Raw genomic sequence first — 18,130 nt, forward strand, 5'->3', positions numbered from 1 at the left:
GGTGCGGGCTCCGTGTCCCCCCCACCCGCCTCGGTGCTGATTGGCTCGGCGCCGTGACGGGCCGGCCCCCGCCCGGGGCGGCGGCGGCGGCGGGCGCGAGTGCCCGCGTGTGCGCTGCGAGTCGGCTTGTGCGCCGGTGTGTGCGCCCGGCAGCCGGGTGTGCGGGTGAACAGGGAGCGCGCCGACGCGCGGGCCGCTGCGGCCGAGCCCAGGGTGCGCGGCGTCCCCGCCAGCCCGGCCCGGCCATGGCCCCCGCTCGGGGCCGCCTGCCCCCGGCGCTCTGGGTCGTCACGGCCGCGGCGGCGGCTGCCACCTGCGTGTCCGCGGCGCGCGGCGAAGGTGAGCGGCGGCTGCGGCGGCGGCGGCGGCGGCGGCGGCGGGGCGGGGCGGGGCGGGGGGCGCCGAGGGGCCTGGGGGCGCGGCTCGCGCAACCAGAGCGAGGCTCAACTTCCTTTCCCTCGACCCCGAATGTCAAAGGAGCTGGGATCTCTGTGTCTGGGGGGCAGGCGTGGCACCGCGGGAGAGACCTGGGGTCAAGGGATAGAGCGATGGCGATGGGGACAGGGCTGAGGGAGAGGGACCGGAGGGCTTGAGGATGAGGGACAGAGACACCGGGGCAGGGACAGGAGGACAAGGACTGATGGATTCGGAGCGGGGGACAGGGAACTGAGGCTCGGACACTGGGGATGAGGAGACAGGACTGGGGGACAGAAGACAGGAGAAGAGGTATAGGGCAGAGAGGAGACAGGGCAGGGGACAGGGGTGGGGACAGAGGACAGAGAGCAGAGGGACACAAGGACGCAGGATGAGGTTCGGGGCAACGAGGATCAGAGAACAGGACTGGGTTTGGGGGAAGATGGGAATGAGCGGCAGCAAGTGAGGGTGTTGGAAGTGGGCCGGGCTGGAGGGTTGGAGGACTGGGGGAGAACGAGGGACAGCAGCCAGGGGGTGACAGCCGGAGGGGAGGCAGCTTTGGTGGGCACTGGGGAGAAGGAACCAGTGAGGAGGGGGCTGAGAGGGCTGCAGATGGAAAGGCCCTGGAGAGCTGGGTCTTCCGGAGTCAAGGCTGGGGCAGTCTGGTCACTCAGGGGACACAGGATGGGCGTGAGGGCTGAGCAGTCGGAGCCAAAAGGGTCTGGGTCTCCACACACCTATGTGCAAGCGTGCACGCGTGCACATACACGTACATCTTAGCCCCGCTGGACACTCCAGGTCCGGCCTAGGATGCCACCCTGGGTTCTGCTCCTCACGCCAGCCCCTGCCCTGGACCTCCTCTGCTTTTGCAGCTCTGCCAGAGGGAGGCTAGACCTGGTGCTCTGTGCAGGATCCTGGGACTGACATCCTGGGTCCAGAGCTGTGTTCTCACCCTGGCAGGATGAACTTCCAGATTCCAGGAAGCTCCAGAGCCAGTGTTCCTCATCCACGCTCAGATATACCACAGATCCACCCCCTCACACACGAATGGCTCACAGAGATGCAGTCGTACCCACAACCAGACATGCACAAACAAACACACGTTAGGATTCACACGCCTAGACCCAGGCCTGTAGAGACTCATGTGCACGGACAACCCCCTCCCCACGCCATAGTCAGATGCACGGAAATGCGGCCAGTACACATGTGTACACATATACATGTAAAGATTCATGCACATGAAAATATGCACATCCATGGGCAGACGCCACACATATAAAAAGACCCTCAAACTTGCATTCATGCCCACAGAAATGCATGTGCACAGAATAAACACACAGAGACATGGATAAACTCATAATCTCCAATGAAACAGGGGCCATGCAGGGAGCAGGGACCATAGCAAGGGAGCTGAGGGGAAGAGTGCACAAGGGACCTGGAAGCTCTTGGAGCTGTGGCCTGAGGACACAGTTTTCCCAGGGCTGGGTGGGGAGAAGGGGACAGATTCTTCACCCGGCAGGGTTCTGAAGGGCCCACATCAAGGCTCTGGGCATTGGGTGGTGCATCCCCAGCTCCTTGCTTCAACTCTCTTCTCCAGCGAGGAGCCAGCACCCTCCAGAATCCCAGACTGGCAAACCCCAGAGCCCCTGGGGAGGGGACTTTGACCAGGCTCCCGAGCAGAGGACGGACCATTAGCCTGGGAGAGAGGATGTGTCCAGGGAGGGGCGACAGTTGGGGAAGAGGCAAGGTCTCAAGGAGAGGAAGGGGGGATGTCTGTGAAGGGTGAGAAGGAGGGAGACGTTGTCCAAGGGCCAGGCCACACCTATCTGATCAACACAGCAGGGTACCCATGGCTGGACATGGGTTACCCACGCAGGTCTGACAGTCCCGGGTGGAGACCTGGGGCATGGGTTCCACGTAGAACAGCCAGGAGTCCCTGGGCTGGTGCAGAGTCAGGATTGGCCAGGGAGACTGTTGGAACTCAGGGAGGGGGCTCTTTTCCCAGCTGGGGTCCTGCAAAGGTGACAGTGCCCCAGGCTGCCCAAGTGCCCATATGCCAGGTCCCTCACAGTGCTGGGGATGGTCCTACACCTGCAGAGATGCCCCTGAGCCCCACCAGGCTCGAACCCTTATCACTCTGTGGTGTGGATTATACACCACTTTTGGGTGATCTCCAAGGCATTCGCATCTTGGCTGACATCCCCTGGCCACCCCGAACTCTCCAGCCTCGCCATCATGCACTGCGTCCTCAGGGAATGTAAATCAATTTAGGTATTAGTCTCAGTGAAATGGAATGGGGGAAGGTGACAGTGCTGGAGAAGAAAAGAAATCGCATAATGCCTTCCACAGTCGAATAGGAGAGGCTTAGGAATTATCTGTGCTTCTCAGAGCAGGAGAGGGACCCGTTTGATCCCCCAGAACAGCCTGGCAAGTAGGCCCAGGAAGGATGCCTACAGACATCTTGCTGTTGAGGAAAACGAGGCACAGAGGGGTTAAGTGGTTGCTTCACTGAAGGCCCTAAGAGACCATGGGTCCAATCCTCCCACTTACAAGTGGGGAGACAGGCCCAGAGAGGGTCCTTGACTTCACAGATGTCACACAGACCTGCAGTCCAGCAGTGCAAGAGGCAGGAGAGAGCCCAGCCCAGGTGAGCAGAAGGGTTGGAATCTCCAAGGGGGTTCAGGCCCAAGCTGGATGGGCGTAACGCTGGAATTCTCCCCAGCCCTGACGAGCCCTCCTGTGGGCCTGGAGCTTCCCATGAGAGACACTCTGTGTTCCCCCCACAGAAGGGGACATGAGGTAGGGAAGAAGGGGACAGAGGGGGAGGAGGGGAGGGGATGGACAGAGAAGGGTCTGGAGGGAATTGGAGCAAGCAGCCCTGGAATCCTATAACTCCTCCTGAATCCAATAGAATGCACTTCTGACTTATTTTTGGATTATCTGAGCCCCCTGGCTGACTGATCAGGAAGCAGCCGCAGGTGTGGTTGGGGATTTCCAGAGGGGAGGGAAGGGTCTAAAAAGTGGGGTCTGTAGGCAGTTGCCTTTAGAGTCAGGGTGTTCATGGGGAGAAGTCCCAGTGGGGGACACCCATTGCCCCTGGGTAGGGGCAGGTCTGAGCTGTATCTGGGTGATGCTGGCAAAGGGCTGGGATGTGGGTGGGGCGGGGGAGCCCACACGTCCCCTTTCCCCACCCTCTCCCCAAACTGGGCCCTGCTGGTCTGGGGGAAACTGCAGTGCGGCCCCCTCCCCCTCCCCCCAGCCAGCAGGAGGAGAGAGCTGCCTGACCCAGTTTTCTCTCCATTGCCTGAGAGGGAGGGAGGGAGGGAGGGAGGGAGGGAGGGAGGCGGGAAGGCTTCTCTGCCTGTGCCCCTGGCATGAGGCCGGCTGGGCTCGGGGAAGGGAGATCCCTCTGCAGACACTGGCTCCATCCCCTGATCCCACCTGGCCCCTGGGGACCCAGGGGAGGACCTCAGAGGCCCCTTCCTGGTTTGGCAAGTCGTTTCTCCAGCCAGCCTCTGGGGCCCCTGACAATAGGTGGGGAGGGTGAGAGGAGAAAGAGGAAGAAAATCAGCGAGTAAGTGCATCCTCACTCCTACATTTCCTGAGGACACTTGTCTCCATCTTTGAGGGGCAGGCGCAGAGCTCTGCAAATCTCAGGCAGAAGGACACCCAGCCTTTCTTCGGGAAAGTTCCAGGAGGGCCCCGTTTGAACCCTCTGTGACCTGCCGCAGTCTGCAGATTGGGTTGTTTGGAAGCCCCTGGTTGCTGGCTGGGAGAGGGGGTACATAGAAGAGAAAGTGAAATGAAAGCTGTGGACCTTGGAGCCCAAAGCCCTTTCATCGGCTAGATCAAAGGAAGCAGGGGCCCAGAGAGGGGAAGGGACTTACCCAAAGACACACAGCAGTTAGAGACAGTGCTGAGATTCAAGCCCTGCTCTTCACAGTTTAGTGCATCCTTATCACCTTAAAGTGAGTGGATGGCTCCTAGGTCCCAAGAGAGAGGCAGGAGGGCCAGGATTTAGGGAATAGGAACCAGCTTTGGTAAGGCATTGACTCCAGGCTTTACAGTTTACCCTCGCCCACCCTTACATATTATTATCCCCATTTTACAGATGAGGAAATTGAGGTTCGGTGAAGTGCAGGTCACCTGCTACCAAGTAGCTGTATTGAGATATGAGCCCAGTGATGTCTGATTCCAAAGGCAGGCTCTTTTCTCCACCCTGTTGTTGGTACTTTGCAGGGTCCCCTTTGAGGGTCTGGCTTAGAGTAAACTTGCCTTTCAGGCCAGCGCTCCTTCCCACCACAGTGACAGCCCAGAGGTTCTGCTCCTTGGGCTCAAGCTACCAGGGCTGGTGGCCTTGTCTGTGGTGCCCTGGATGCCAGCCCTGCAGCTACACCTGTGGGGCTCCAGGCACGTTCCTGATCTTCACCGAGCCTCAGTGTTTTCATCTGGAAAATGGAGATAAGAATGAACACACCTTTCAGCCGTGTTGTGCGGGCCACAGATGAGGCATCTCAGGCTCCCCTAGCAGAGCCCAGCACGTAGCAGGTGCTCCGTACGAGGGAGCTCTTCCTTCTCCAAGACCCTCCACGTCCCGTGTGCACAGAGGACCTGTTGGTGCGAGGCACCCACTGGGGGACACTGGTGATGGGAAAGCTGGGGCCAGTCCTCTGGGGGGAGGTTTGACCTAACAGTGTGAACGTCGGTGGGTGCTTTTGAACGCCATCATGTCCCATGAGTGGCCCAGGGTCAGGTCATCTTCACAAGCCCCTGTAAGGCAGGCATCACTGTCACCCCATTTTAGGGGAGGAAATGGGGGCTTGGGGAAGGGAGGAAACTTGCTCAGGGACACACAGTGTCTAACTGACAGAGCTGGGGTTCTGACCCAGGACCGCTGCACTGCTGAGCCCAGCTCCTAGCCACCCCACTGCACCACCAACCAGGGTAGCCTGGCACTCGGGGCAGCTTGTGTTCTGGGAGGTGAGAAGATTATGTTTTGGCTGTGATGGTGGAAGAAGGCTTCAAGGAAGAGAAAGAACTTGAACTGAGGCTTGAAGGGTGGGGAAGTGAGAAAGGACCCCGAGACTGGAGCTGGCGTGTTTGGGCTGAGAGCAGACCAGTGTGGCCAGGCTGGGCTGGTCCTATGGGACTGGGGAACGGGGGCCCAGGGGTCTGATGTGCTCTTGTTTCCTGTTCTACAGTGAATTTGCTGGACACGTCGACCATCCATGGGGACTGGGGCTGGCTCACGTATCCCGCTCACGGGGTAAGTGATGGGCAGTGGGGCCAGTGCTGTCCCTCTGTGAGTAGGGAGAGGCTGTGACTCACAGTCTTGTCATCAGACAGATCAAAAGGAAGCAGAGGCCCAGAGAGGTGAAGGGACTTACCCAAGGACACACAGCAGTCAGAGACAGAGCTGCTGATTTCTTAAATTTAGTGCATGCAGGTCTTTGGGATTCCAGAACCGACCCTAGTGCCGCCTCCCAGTTCTCCAAGTCTGAGGCATGGATGTGGGATGCTTATGTCTGTGTGCCAGGCCCATCCGGCCTCCATGGTCTTGGCACTGTGCCTGGCACACGGTGCGCCCTCATTAAATGTATAATCGTTATCCTTGTTATTAGTGTGTGGTATGGTTACATCTCAATAAATTTCCTCCTGCAAACGTGCTCAGAAACGCACACACACAAGCACGCGCATCCCCACCACAGACACAAACGCATCGTACACCCAGGACGTCTTTCGTGAACACTCTGGCAGCCCCCATGCCTCTGGAGACAGAGGAATAATAATATATTGATGGTGATGATGATGCTGAGCTGGTATTTGAATATTTCTTTACTTTGGGGTCAGATTGTCAGCTGGGCTCTCTGTGGCCTGTGACTGGGGTCAGGATGAACCCAACTCCTCTCTCTCTGGGGGTCTCGTCCCCAGGTATCAGTAAGCTGAGTCTGCTGTCATCAGCCCTGTTGCACCAGGCTTCAGGGAGCTGGAGGGGCAGGCCAGGGGCCCCCGAGAGCCCAGAGGACCCCCTTCTCTGCCTGAGGACAAAGGCTGGGTCCTGGGATGTCCCTTTACCCCCCAGGGCTTCAGTCTCTCCCTGTGAAGCACTCTTTTGTGTGTCCCACGTGGCTGTCTCCCGGGGTGAGCGTGGGTGTGGAAGGGCTTTGGCACGGTGAACCGGCTCTGCCAGTGGCAGGGGCTGACCTGTGAGCAGGTGACTGCCTGGATGTCGGCTGGGTCAGCATCTCCCCTGAGACCCAGCAGCTAGGAAGGAATGGGCCTGGCTCCCCGGCTTGGCTCTGGGTATGTCTGTCCCTCTGTCCCACTCAGAGCTTAGGACTTGGTTTTTAGGGTAACAAGAAGTTGGAAGGGTTTTAAGCAGGGGGTGAGGAATATGGCCAGACTTGGGTTTTGGTCGATCACGTTGGTGATCTAAGGTTCTTTTGTTTACTGGGTGCTGTAAAGAGGGGCTCAGGGAATTCCCTGGCGGTCCAGTGGTTAGGACTCCGCACTTTCACTGCTGAGGGCACAGGTTCAATACCTGGTCGGGGAATTAAGATCCCGCAAGCTGTGTGGCACAAGCAAAAAAAACAAGAGTGGCTCAGAGTTACCTCATTTCGTTTAGGAGTTAGAACAAATAACTTATATTCACATAGCTCTTAACAATTCATGGACGTTATCTCATTTCATCCCTACCACCAATCCTGCAAGTGGGTGCAGCCACCCCATTGCACAGATGAGGAAGCTGAGGCTCGGAGCAATGAGAAAAAACTTGCCACCATCAGACAGGTTCCAAGTGATGGACGCAAACTCAGATCTCTCTGGGCCTGGAGCCTGTGTTGAGTCCCTTGTGCCACCTTGTGAAGGGGTGGGAACCAATGCTGCATTGTCTACTGGGCCAGGGACCACCTCCCAGCATTATGGGGCCTGGAGATTGGGCTTGCCCAGAGAGGAAGGAAGGTTTCCAAACTCTAGATCCTGAACCTGTGCCAGGCTGGCAGGTGAAACACACAGATGCCCACATTCAGTGGGTCTGGGGAGGGGCCTGGGAATCCTTTGTTTAACAAGTGTCAGCTGGGTGGAGAGTGATGGTCCTTGAGGTTCCATCCACCCTTCTGATTCTGGAGTTTGTTACGCACCCTGGGTAGCAGGGTCATCCAGGACTGTCTCCAGCATCACAGAGTTATCAGATTGTCTGCCAGGCCACACGGCCTAAAGCCAGCGGTGCTGGGTCTGAACGAGCTGGTGCTGTGCCACCTCTAATCAGCGTGACTCAGGCCAGTCGCTTTACCTCGCCTCCACCTCCTCGTTTATAACACAGGGATGATCACAGAACCTGTTCCACGCAGTTTTCATCTGTGAGATGATGTGGGAAAAGGACAATCGTACTGGCAAGAAACCAGACGCTCCGAGAGGTTAAGCATCTCTGCTGAGGTCAGGAGAGTCTGGCCCCAGAGCTCATGCTTTTAACCAGGCTGCGCCCCTCTCTTTGGACCCCTCCTTCCACATACTGGGTGGTGCTCCACCTTACCGGTGAATTAACAGCCATTCGTGAACTTTCCTTTTTTTTTTTTTTTTGCGGTACACAGGCCTCTCACTGTTGTGGCCTCTCCTGTTGCGGAGCACAGGCTCCGGACCCACAGGCTCAGCGGCTATGGCTCACGGGCCCAGCCACTCCGCGGCATGTGGGAATCTTCCCGGACCGGGGCACGAACCCGTGTCCCCTGCATCGGCAGGCGGACTCTCAACCACTGCGCCACCAGGGAAGCCCGTGAACTTTCCTTTTTATTGTCTCGCTTGATGAAGTAGATGAAAGGGGCAGGCATTAGCTATGCCCTTTGACCCATGAGAAGCCCAAAGCTCAGAGAGGGAATGTGATATACCCAGGGACGCACAGCTGGTTTGCTGCATTCTGTTCCGGGAGGGGGACAGAGTTCCAGAGCGGTGGTGGGGGTTGGAGGAGGAGTGTGCCAGGGGGCAGAGAGGTGGCTGGGGTGAGAGTGCCCCAGGTGGAGAACAGGGCTGATTCCGCCCTTTCCCACCCTCCAGGAATTTATGCCCCTCTGGGTGTCTGCAGCAGCCCCTGGGCTGAGCCAGGGCATTGGCACTGGTGGAGCGGCTGGAGCAGACTGAGATTGAACTGATTAATTTATCCAGGTCCCTGGCAGGAAACAGACAGCGAGCAGCTGGCTGGCTCTTTGGTGCTCCATTAATTGTGACAATGACTTTAACCCCAGATGTGACTCAGTGCTGCCCAGAGCCCCAGCTGCAGAGCGGGGTGCAGCGTGCGGGCCCTTCTTGGAGTGGGGCGTGCAGGAGCCACGCAGCCTTTCAGGTGAGGTGGGCACGCCCTGGACTGCTTCCCCAGTGGTCCCTAGAGGCAGGCACAGGTGGGCTGGGAAGAGGCTGCCCGTTCCGCATCATGCCAGTCCTGTTCCTCGGGTGCCTTCTGTGCCAGGCCCAAGCTAAGCACTTTGTAGGCACCTCCTTTCATCCTCTCAAGCCTCACTGAAGTGGGGCCTTTCTGAGCCCCTCTTACAGATAAGGGCACTGAGGACTGGCATATATAACTGGCCAAGACGAAGTCAGGCCGAGGGGCTTTCGTCAGGCAGGAAAGACTTGAGATGCCCACAGTCCTCACTCTAGAGCTTGTGGGACACCTCAGGACCCCGCAGACTCTCAGAGCCCCGTGAGGTGTGGTCTTCACCTCCTTCCTCCCTTCCCCCATGCCCTGCTTAAGCAGTAGGATCTCTAGTTCAAGGACAATACACATGGAGGCCCAAGAGAGATCAAGGCACTACATCTCTGGTGGAGCCAGGACAGGGACCCAGAGCCTGGCCGCTCCCTCTGCCCTTGGCCACCAGCCCCTCCCCCTCCTCCTCCGGAGTCCACTGAACTCAGCCCAACAGTGACTGCCCCTGGCTGATCAGCATTCTGCCGCCGAGGAAGCTGGGGCCCAGAGAGGAGCAGCAATTTGCCCAACGTCACACAGCCATTTAGAGACTGACCCAGGCCCAGAACCCAGGCCTCTGGACTTTCGGATCATTCCACAACACTGTGTCTTCAGTACGACGCTTCTGTGTCCACACTGGGCTTGCAGAACATTACTTACACCTCCCAGCTTCTGCTGGGGCTCGTCCCTCCCATCCCTGAAGGAGGGTCCTGCTTCAGCCTACAGGAAGTTTCGCCATACCCTATGTGCCCACTCCCTTCGGTGTGTCACCCTCCACACCTTTTCTGTGAGGATGTGAGGTGCTTGGGGGCAGGGAGTATTTCTGGTGTATTTCTTTCTTTTTTAAAAAGAAAATTGTGATAAAATACACTTAACATAAAATTTACCATCTTAACCATTTTTAAGCCTACAGTTCAGTGGTATTAAGTACATTCACGTTGTTATATGACCATCACCACCATCCATCTCTAGAAGTCTTTCATCTTCCTAGACTGAAGCTCTGTACCCATTAAACTGTAACTCCCATGCCCCCTTTCCCCTGGCCCTTGGCAAGTACCACTCTACTTTCTGTCTCTAGGAATCTGACTTAAGTACCTCAAATAAGTGGAAGCATACAGGATTTGTCCTTTTGTGTCTGGTTTATTTCACTTTGCATAATGTCCTCAGCGTTCCTCCATGTCGTTGCAAGTGTCAGAATTTCATTCATTTTTAAGACTGAATACTATCCCATTGTATGGATAGACACATTTTGTTTATCAGTTCATCCACTGATAGACATTCGTGTTTCCACCTTCGGGCTGCTATGAACGTGGATGTGCAAATGTCTGTGTCCCTATAAATAAATAAATATTTTTAAATTTTTATTTATTTTTTGGGTCTTAGTTGCGTCACGAGGGCTCTTCGTTGCAGTGCGCAGGCTTCTCTAGTTGTGGCATGCAGGTTTTCTCTCTCTAGTTGTGGCGCATGGGTTCCAGAATGCGTGGGCTCTGTAGTTGCGGTGCGCAGGCTGTCATTGAGGCATGCAAGCTCAGTAGTTGTGGCGCACGGGCTTAGTTGCCCCGCGGCATGTGGGATCTTAGTTCCCTGACCAGGGATCGAACCCACGTCCACTGCATTGGAAGGCAGATTCTTTTACCACTGGGCCACCAAGGAAGTGCCCCCTGCTTTTGTTTCTTTTGGGGTGTACACGCAGAAGAGGAATTTATGGTGATTCTATGTTTAATTTTTTGAGCAACTGCCATAGTGTTTTCCACAGTGACTGCACCAGTTTACATCCCCACCAGCAATGCACAGGGTTCCTCACCAACACTTGTGATTTTCTGTTGTTTTGATAATAGCTAATGGGTGTGAAGTGGTATCTCATCGTGGTTTTGATTTGAATTTCCCTAACGCTTAGTGATGTCGAGCATCTTTCCATGTGCTATTTAGCCATTTGTGTATCTTCTTTAGATAAATGTCTATTCAAGGCCTTTGCCCGTTTTTTAACAGGTCTGTTTGGTTCTTTGTCGTTCAGTTGTAGGAGCTCCTTACATATTCTGGATGTTAATCCCATCTAAGATACGTGATTTGCAGATATTTTCTTCCATCCTGTGGGTTGCTTTTGCACTCTGTTGATAGTGTCAGTGATGGTCACTGGTTTATTACTGAATCAGTGATTCCTGGCCAGCACCTGGCACAGGAGCAATCATACTCAACTTTCCCACATCCTGGTGTCCCCCTTGCGTGGGATCCAGGCCAGCCCGTGAGCCCCCAGCCTTAGGTTGGGGGCAGAGGGAACATCACACACAGCAAGGCAGAGGGAGTCCATCTATCAGACAGTCACTCAACAAGCACCAATACAGGGGTTGCATCTGAAGGGTTTGAGGCGGGGGGTGCAACACAGTCAGGTTCATGCATTAGAAAGGTCCTTCTGGCAGCTGATATGGAAGCTGGACCAGTGGGGTCACTGATTTCCCCAAGCAAGTCACCCCACTCTGGGAGTGACGGAGTAGCCGTGTAGAAATGAGGTCAGAGCTTTGTAGCTTTGGCATCAGTTCCAGTCCCAGCTCCATCACTCACTAGCTATGTGACCCCAGACACATGGCTCTATGTCTGAGCCCCTCTGTTCCTCATCTGTGAAAAGGCAGCAAATAACACTTCCCCAGAAGGATGTGACACTCTATGAGATCACTTCTGTAGGGTGCATGGCATCTGGTTGACAGTCCGCTGGAAGGTCAGCTCCTTGAGGCTGGAGAACATTCCATCTTCTTCCCCCGGAAGCCACCAGCACAGTGCATGTGGCTTGTGGTGAGAGAGGGCCAGGTGCTGCCTCTTGTTTCAGCTGGCTGTGCTCTCTCTGCCCGCAGTGGGACTCCATCAACGAGGTGGACGAGTCCTTCCGGCCCATCCACACATACCAGGTGTGCAACGTCATGAGCCCCAGCCAGAACAACTGGCTGCGCACCAGCTGGGTGCCCCGCGACGGCGCCCGGCGCGTCTACGCCGAGATCAAGTTCACCCTGCGGGACTGCAACAGCATGCCCGGCGTGCTAGGCACCTGCAAGGAGACCTTCAACCTCTACTACCTGGAGTCGGACCGTGACCTGGGCGGCAGCACACAGGAGAGCCAGTTCCTCAAAATCGATACCATCGCGGCCGACGAGAGCTTCACCGGGGCCGACCTGGGTGTGCGGCGCCTCAAGCTCAACACGGAGGTGCGAGGTGTGGGCCCCCTCAGCAAGCGTGGCTTCTACCTGGCCTTCCAGGACATCGGTGCCTGCCTTGCCATCCTGTCTCTCCGCATCTACTACAAGAAGTGCCCCACCATGGTGCGCAACCTGGCCGCCTTCTCGGAGGCGGTGACGGGGGCCGACTCATCCTCACTGGTGGAGGTGCGGGGCCAGTGCGTGCGGCACTCCGAGGAGCGGGACACACCCAAAATGTACTGCAGCGCCGAGGGCGAGTGGCTGGTGCCCATCGGCAAGTGCGTGTGCAGTGCGGGCTACGAGGAGCGGCGGGATGCCTGTGTGGGTGAGCGCGCCTCTGTGCGGGTGGGCCGGCAGCTGGGCTCAGTCTGGGCAGGGATGCTGGGGGCCGGGGAGCAGGCTTGGCACAGTCAACAAGCTCCTGGGTGGTGCACACAGCTCCTGGGAAGATGCGTGGACCTCCAGCGTTCCTGTGTCACCAGGCCACCCACGTGTGTGTTGTGTGTGTGCTGTGGGGTGGGAGACACACCACAACCAGGTGGACCCTCCGTGGGCGTCATGATGTACCCAGAGAGGTACATCTCTGGGCACCAGTGTGATTGGGAACACTACCGGGTACATGCCTGTGCTAGGGAACAGTGACGTGACCTAACACGTCCAGCATTGGTCTAAGCACTTTTCACGTATTAACTCATTTAATCCCCACAACCATCCAGTGACACAGGAACTACTGCTATGCTGGCTTTAAACACGAGGGCACTGAAGCACAGAGAGGCAAAGCAACTTGCCCAAGGTGACACAGCTAGGAAGTGGCAGAGCTATGATTTGAACCCAGAAGTCTGGCTCCAGAGTCTGGGCTCAGAACCACTAAACTTCTAACCTGTTGGGCGGGAGGAGGTGTGGGTTAGAATCAGGGCTCAGGGCGAATGTGTGGTGTACAGGGCCATTGTGAGCTTATGCGGGCAGGGGCACCCCGGGAGGACTGTCTGGGGTGGGCATGTCACAGCCTGCCTGTGTTCAGGGGGAGCTTATCTAGGGATGTGGGGGAAGGGACGGCCAGGAGCACTTGGGTCATGAAATAACTCCTGTTCCCACAGTGTACTGCTGGGGTTCCTGTGTCACAGACGAGGAGCCGGATCCAGAGCCCGGGCTGTGTGCATGTGTGTGTGGCCAGCAGACCCCGATGTGGGGGCAGTGCAGCTAGGCGTCCTGACAGCCCAGGAACCCTGGGAGGGCTGGTGTGCACAGACAGCTGGTGCCCCAGCTATTAGTGGTCTCCACCTGGTTGCCCTTCCTTGATCTCCCCAGGGACTAGATACATGGCACTCAGAGCTCAGTGAAGCCTGCTTCTGGGACCATTGGTTCTCCTGAGGGGGGAGATGTTCCTGGGCAGGGATCAGAGACACTAGGGCCTGTCCCCAGACAGCCTCAGTGAAAACTGGGACGGGGCCCTGAAAGACACTAGAAATATCCTCTGAGCCCTTTGCTGGTACTACACAGGCCCTGAGACCACAGTTAGAGGAACCTTCAGGCCTCTCAGCACCACCCCTCTGCCCTAGCCGGCAGGAAGGCCCCATGGTGCTCGCAGGACTGAGCAGGACACAGGCTGACAGTTTCAGGTGATGGGCAAAGTAGCTTCAGAGTCCAGCCTGGTCCAGCTTAGGAGTTATCTTGCCCCGAGATCTCCAGGACTAGATTCTTCTGTCCAGCCACCAGGCCCTTTCTGGCCCCTCTCTGGGGCTCTCTGATTGCCTTAAGAAAGCTTTTTCATACTTCCAGCTGGCACGAGTCTTCACTCTCCTGGACCCTAAACCCCGAAGCACCTTCTGTGACATTTGCCTGTTTCTGGATTTGTTCTACCCTCTGTGGCCTAGTTTTCAAGGCTCTCCAGGCCTCCAGCCTCTCCTGGTTCCTTCACAGACATCCCTGTACTTCTCAACTTCCCTCTGGGTAGTAACAATAACAACAAACATCCCTGTTGCCTATACAGCTTGCAGGGGGATTCCTAGCACATCCATTCATTGGCTCGTTGTAGCAAGGCAGGTATTACAATTCCATTTTACAGATGGGGAAACTGAGGCTCAAGAGGTAGTGTCCTGCTTAGGTTCAGAGCTGGTGAGAGGTGGAGCTGGGCTCTGAGTCAGGTCTGTCTTACTCTGAGCCATGTGTGTAGGCTTTTCACCTATCCCTGGCCTATCCTGACTGCATTCCCCGCTAGAGCCAGCTCCCAACATCCCCTTATTCGGATGGGAATATAAAGTCCCTTTGTGACAATTTTTTGAGTGTTTGCCATGTGCCAGGCACTTTAATGAGCACATAGTACACATTATGTCAGTTACTCATTCTGTTGAGAATCTACTGTGTCCCAGGCATCAGGGATAGAGACACAGGGCATCCCTGCCTTCGGGGAGTTCACAGTTTCTCATCCTTACAATATTCCTCTAAGCGAGGTATTATATCCACATCTTACAGACATGAAAAACTGAGTCCCTTCAACTTAAGTGGCAGAGTAGGGATCTGACCCCGTGTTGTCTCACTCCAGAGCCCTGAACTGCTTCCTCTGCCCACAAAGCTCTCTGCGAAGCCCCCTGGGGTAACGTTAAAAAGATTAGTAACCAGGACAGTATAAGCTGTAACAGTCAGGCGGGCTAGCCAGTAGATACCTGCTCAAGGTCAGCTGCCCCCAACCCTGGATTGAGCCAGTGAGCACAGCAGGCCACTTGTTTGTACAGAGTACATCCTTGCCCTTAGGAGGGAGACTGGTCCTCCTGACTTTGGGGTTGGGGCCTCACTCAGAGGTACTACTCCAGCCTCCTCCTTTTTTGATAGAGATGGGAAGTGGAGCCCAAAGAGGGAATGCGTCTTGCCCAAGGACCCACAGCATGTCAAGGGCAGGACTCTTGGTGGAAACTCCACGGCCTGAGCAGGGGGACCTCCTCAGAGCTGGGAGAAGCCAAGGCCACTCCCATTTCCTGACGCTGCTGGCACGTTAATAAAAAATAATGAAGAAATGCCAAAGCAGGGTTAGGGAATTGCAGCATATTTTGAATTTTACATTTAAATCACAATGCAGCGTAATTATGCCAGTTGCAAGATAATTACAGGTTTTATAAAAAATATTAATTCATAGTGCACTGCGGGCAGTGACGTTTGGGGGCGGGATGCCGGCGGTACACGGGCCTTTCACTGTTGTGGCCTCTCCCGTTGCGGAGCACAGGCTCCGGATGCGCAGGCTCAGCGGCCATGGCTCACGGGCCCAGCCGCTCCGCGGCATGTGGGATCTTCCCGGACCAGGGCACAAACCCATGTCCCCTGCAATGGCAGGCAGACTCTCAACCACTGCGCCACTAGGGAAGCCCAGGGGGATGCCGGTTTTAAATCACACGAGGAGAGACTTTTCTTAACCCTGTAGGTGGGCTTCTGCGCTTGTCTGTTAACCTCCTTCAAAGAAACAGCACAGGTGCAAAACTGAGGCCCTCCCCCAACGGGAGGCCTGGGCCAGCGGCCCTGCAGTGTCGCCCATCCCCACCCCTCCCTAGTGGGTAGCCTGAGAGTAGGAGAGGGTGGGGCACAAGCAGGAGCTGGATACAGACTGGGGGTGCCTTTGCTGGGCTGCTTGAGATGGCCTCTCAAAGCTGGAGCCCCCTGCCCAGCCTGAGCGGGGCCTCCTGAGACCCGAGGGGCCCTGGCCTTCTCCATCGGGCAGTTCTGTCTGAGCAAACAGGGCTGGGAGAGGGGTTCCCGGCTTCTCCCACCCGAGTGCCCCCCCGCCTTCCTTCTGGTGATAGGAGAAGGGACCCAGAGCTTGAGGGCTGCAACAGCGGCCAGGCCCATGGAGAGAGCCACCCTCCCAGCTGCCAGGTTCCCATCTCGCTAGTCTCACCCTCAAGGCTCCCCCCAGAAGTGGCTGGGCAGCAGTTCCTTTTACGGAGAAGACAATAAAGCCCAGGAGTGGGGACCAGCCCAATCACATGGCTTTTTAGAATCCTTATGGAGACTGCACTCGGGCCTCAGGGACCCACGGAAGAATATCAGAGCCACGCGGAGCTAGTCCAGTTTACCAGTGGGGAAATGGAGGCCCAGAGAGGCGAAGTGACTGACCCAAGGGCACACAGCTAGGAGTGGTTGATTGAATCCCAAATCTCCCAACCCCCTGACCAGAAAGCTCCCCACACTACCCAGTTCCTGACCCAGTGACCTCCCCCCACTCGTGGCTGCATCCCCCCCCACCCCCTCCAGAGAGAAGAAGGACCTCTCAGAACATCACCCAACAGAGCAGCCCCCAGAGTCTCCTGGCTACCGTCCTTTCTGTCACCTGGACACAGAATATAAACCACCCTCTGTGGCCCTAATCATCTTTCTATAAATATCAGAGCATCTCATTTCAGAGGGGCAGCATGAACAACGAGCTCTTTTGCCTTCCTGACTGTGTTCAAAATCTGATTTAGAATTAATTTCCTTTGGTCGGCCACCAGCAGACACCTTATTTGTCAAATCTCAAGCTCTTCGTGGGGAAGAGGAGAGAGGTGGCCGGGGTCTCCATCAGCTTGCCGGCCTGACAGGCGGCCTGGGCAAGGTGCCCTCGGCAGGGGCAGGAGCCCCTCCTGGCGCACGGCCGACACCGGGCACTGCAGACTCCGGAAGCGCCCTGGGTCTATGGGCAGGGCCGGGCCCCAGCCCAGAGCCGCTCCATCTGTCTCAGCCATTAATTCCCGGCTCTGCCTCCAGGTCTCCGGGCTCCCTGAGGCCTGGTGATTAGTATTCTTATTCAAGATTATTTTATTTTCATTGAGCGGATTAATCTAGCCTTGACACTTTATAGCCATATGGGTGTTAGCCGAGCGTGTGAGAACCGCCCACTGGTGAAGTGGCAGGATGGCGGGGCCGCCTCTAAGCAGAGGCCAGGTGTTGACAGGTTGGTGGCGTAAAGACTGGGGTTTGCATCCTGGCTCAGCGGGGACCCTGGGGCGAGGCACTCAAGCTCCCCAGCCTCTGTTTCCTCTCTGCCAAACAGACGTATACATGCTGACTGCGTACGTGGTAATGAGTGCCAGGCGCTGTGCTCGTGTGAATTCACGTGTATTCACTCTTGTCATCCTCACAACAGCCCTCGGAGGTGGGAACTGTTATTGTCCCCATTTTCCAGATGAAGACACAGAGGCCCAGCAACTTGCCTAATGTCACTTAGCCTAGGGGAAGGGGCTGGAAAAGAAAAGGAACCCAGGCAGCCTGCTCCCAAGTTTCTGCTCTTTAATACCCGAGGACTAGCACAGCTCTGAATGGTCAGGGACTCAGAAAACAAAGGCTGGGGCTTCCCTGGTGGCACAGTGGTTGAGAGTCCGCCTGCCGATGCAGGGGACGCGGGTTCGTGCCCCGGTCCGGGAAGATCCCACATGCCGCGGAGCGGCTAGGCCCGTGAGCCATGGCCGCTGAGCCTGCGCGTCCGGAGCCTGTGCTCCGCAACGGGAGAGGCCACAACAGTGAGAGGCCCACATACCGCAAAAAAAACCCCAAAAAAACAAAGGCTGTCATGTTGTGCCATGCATCACACCAAGATGTCACCGCACGTGTCCTGGTCTGCCCCTCACTGCTCTGACAGCTCCTTGAAAGCAGCACTAGGTCTTATTTACGTCCGGTCCATGGCTCGGTAAATTTGGGTGAAGGAATAAATAAAGGACAGAATAAGCAAACGGTTCCTGAGATGTTGATCAAGGTGGACCCGATCAGTACAGTGAGGAAGAGTGTCATTCAGTGCCGCCACAGGTTCGATAAATGTTTGCTGGTGAAGTGCAAAGCCCGTTTCCTCTGTCTGCTTCTTGGGCTCAGAAGGAAGCTCTTAGGCTGTGCCCGGACTTCTGGGAAGAGGAGGGGAGATCACAGGGTGTCAGCTAGGACCCTCTCCACAACTCCAAGCACCCAGCCCCCAGTCAGGCCTGAGCCCTCTTGGGGTCTCCCCAGGGGGCAGGAAAGAGGTCTCAAAACGGAGGCACATTCTTGCTGACTTCCCAGCCTATAAGCCCCTTCTGGCTCCACGGCCTCTGAGCCTGGGAAGCAACTTAAGGGCATCATCATTTCTCCT

The 18,130-nt window shown here is 56.4% G+C and overlaps 1 protein-coding gene across 1 annotated transcript in view; it reads left to right on the top strand.

Annotated features, from left to right (window-relative positions):
* Nucleotides 1–245: 245 nt before the first annotated feature.
* EPHA8 (EPH receptor A8) overlaps nucleotides 246–18,130 on the top strand; it is a 34,083-nt gene continuing 16,198 nt past the window's right edge. Inside the window, exons 1-3 of the mRNA XM_065881522.1 lie at nucleotides 246–339; nucleotides 5,616–5,680; nucleotides 11,713–12,376. Coding sequence (XP_065737594.1) covers nucleotides 246–339; nucleotides 5,616–5,680; nucleotides 11,713–12,376 — 823 coding nt within the window. The remainder of the gene's footprint in view (nucleotides 340–5,615; nucleotides 5,681–11,712; nucleotides 12,377–18,130) is intronic.

The sequence above is a fragment of the Phocoena phocoena genome, chromosome 1 (genome assembly GCF_963924675.1).
Source record: "Phocoena phocoena chromosome 1, mPhoPho1.1, whole genome shotgun sequence".
NCBI classification, from domain to species: domain Eukaryota; kingdom Metazoa; phylum Chordata; class Mammalia; order Artiodactyla; family Phocoenidae; genus Phocoena; species Phocoena phocoena.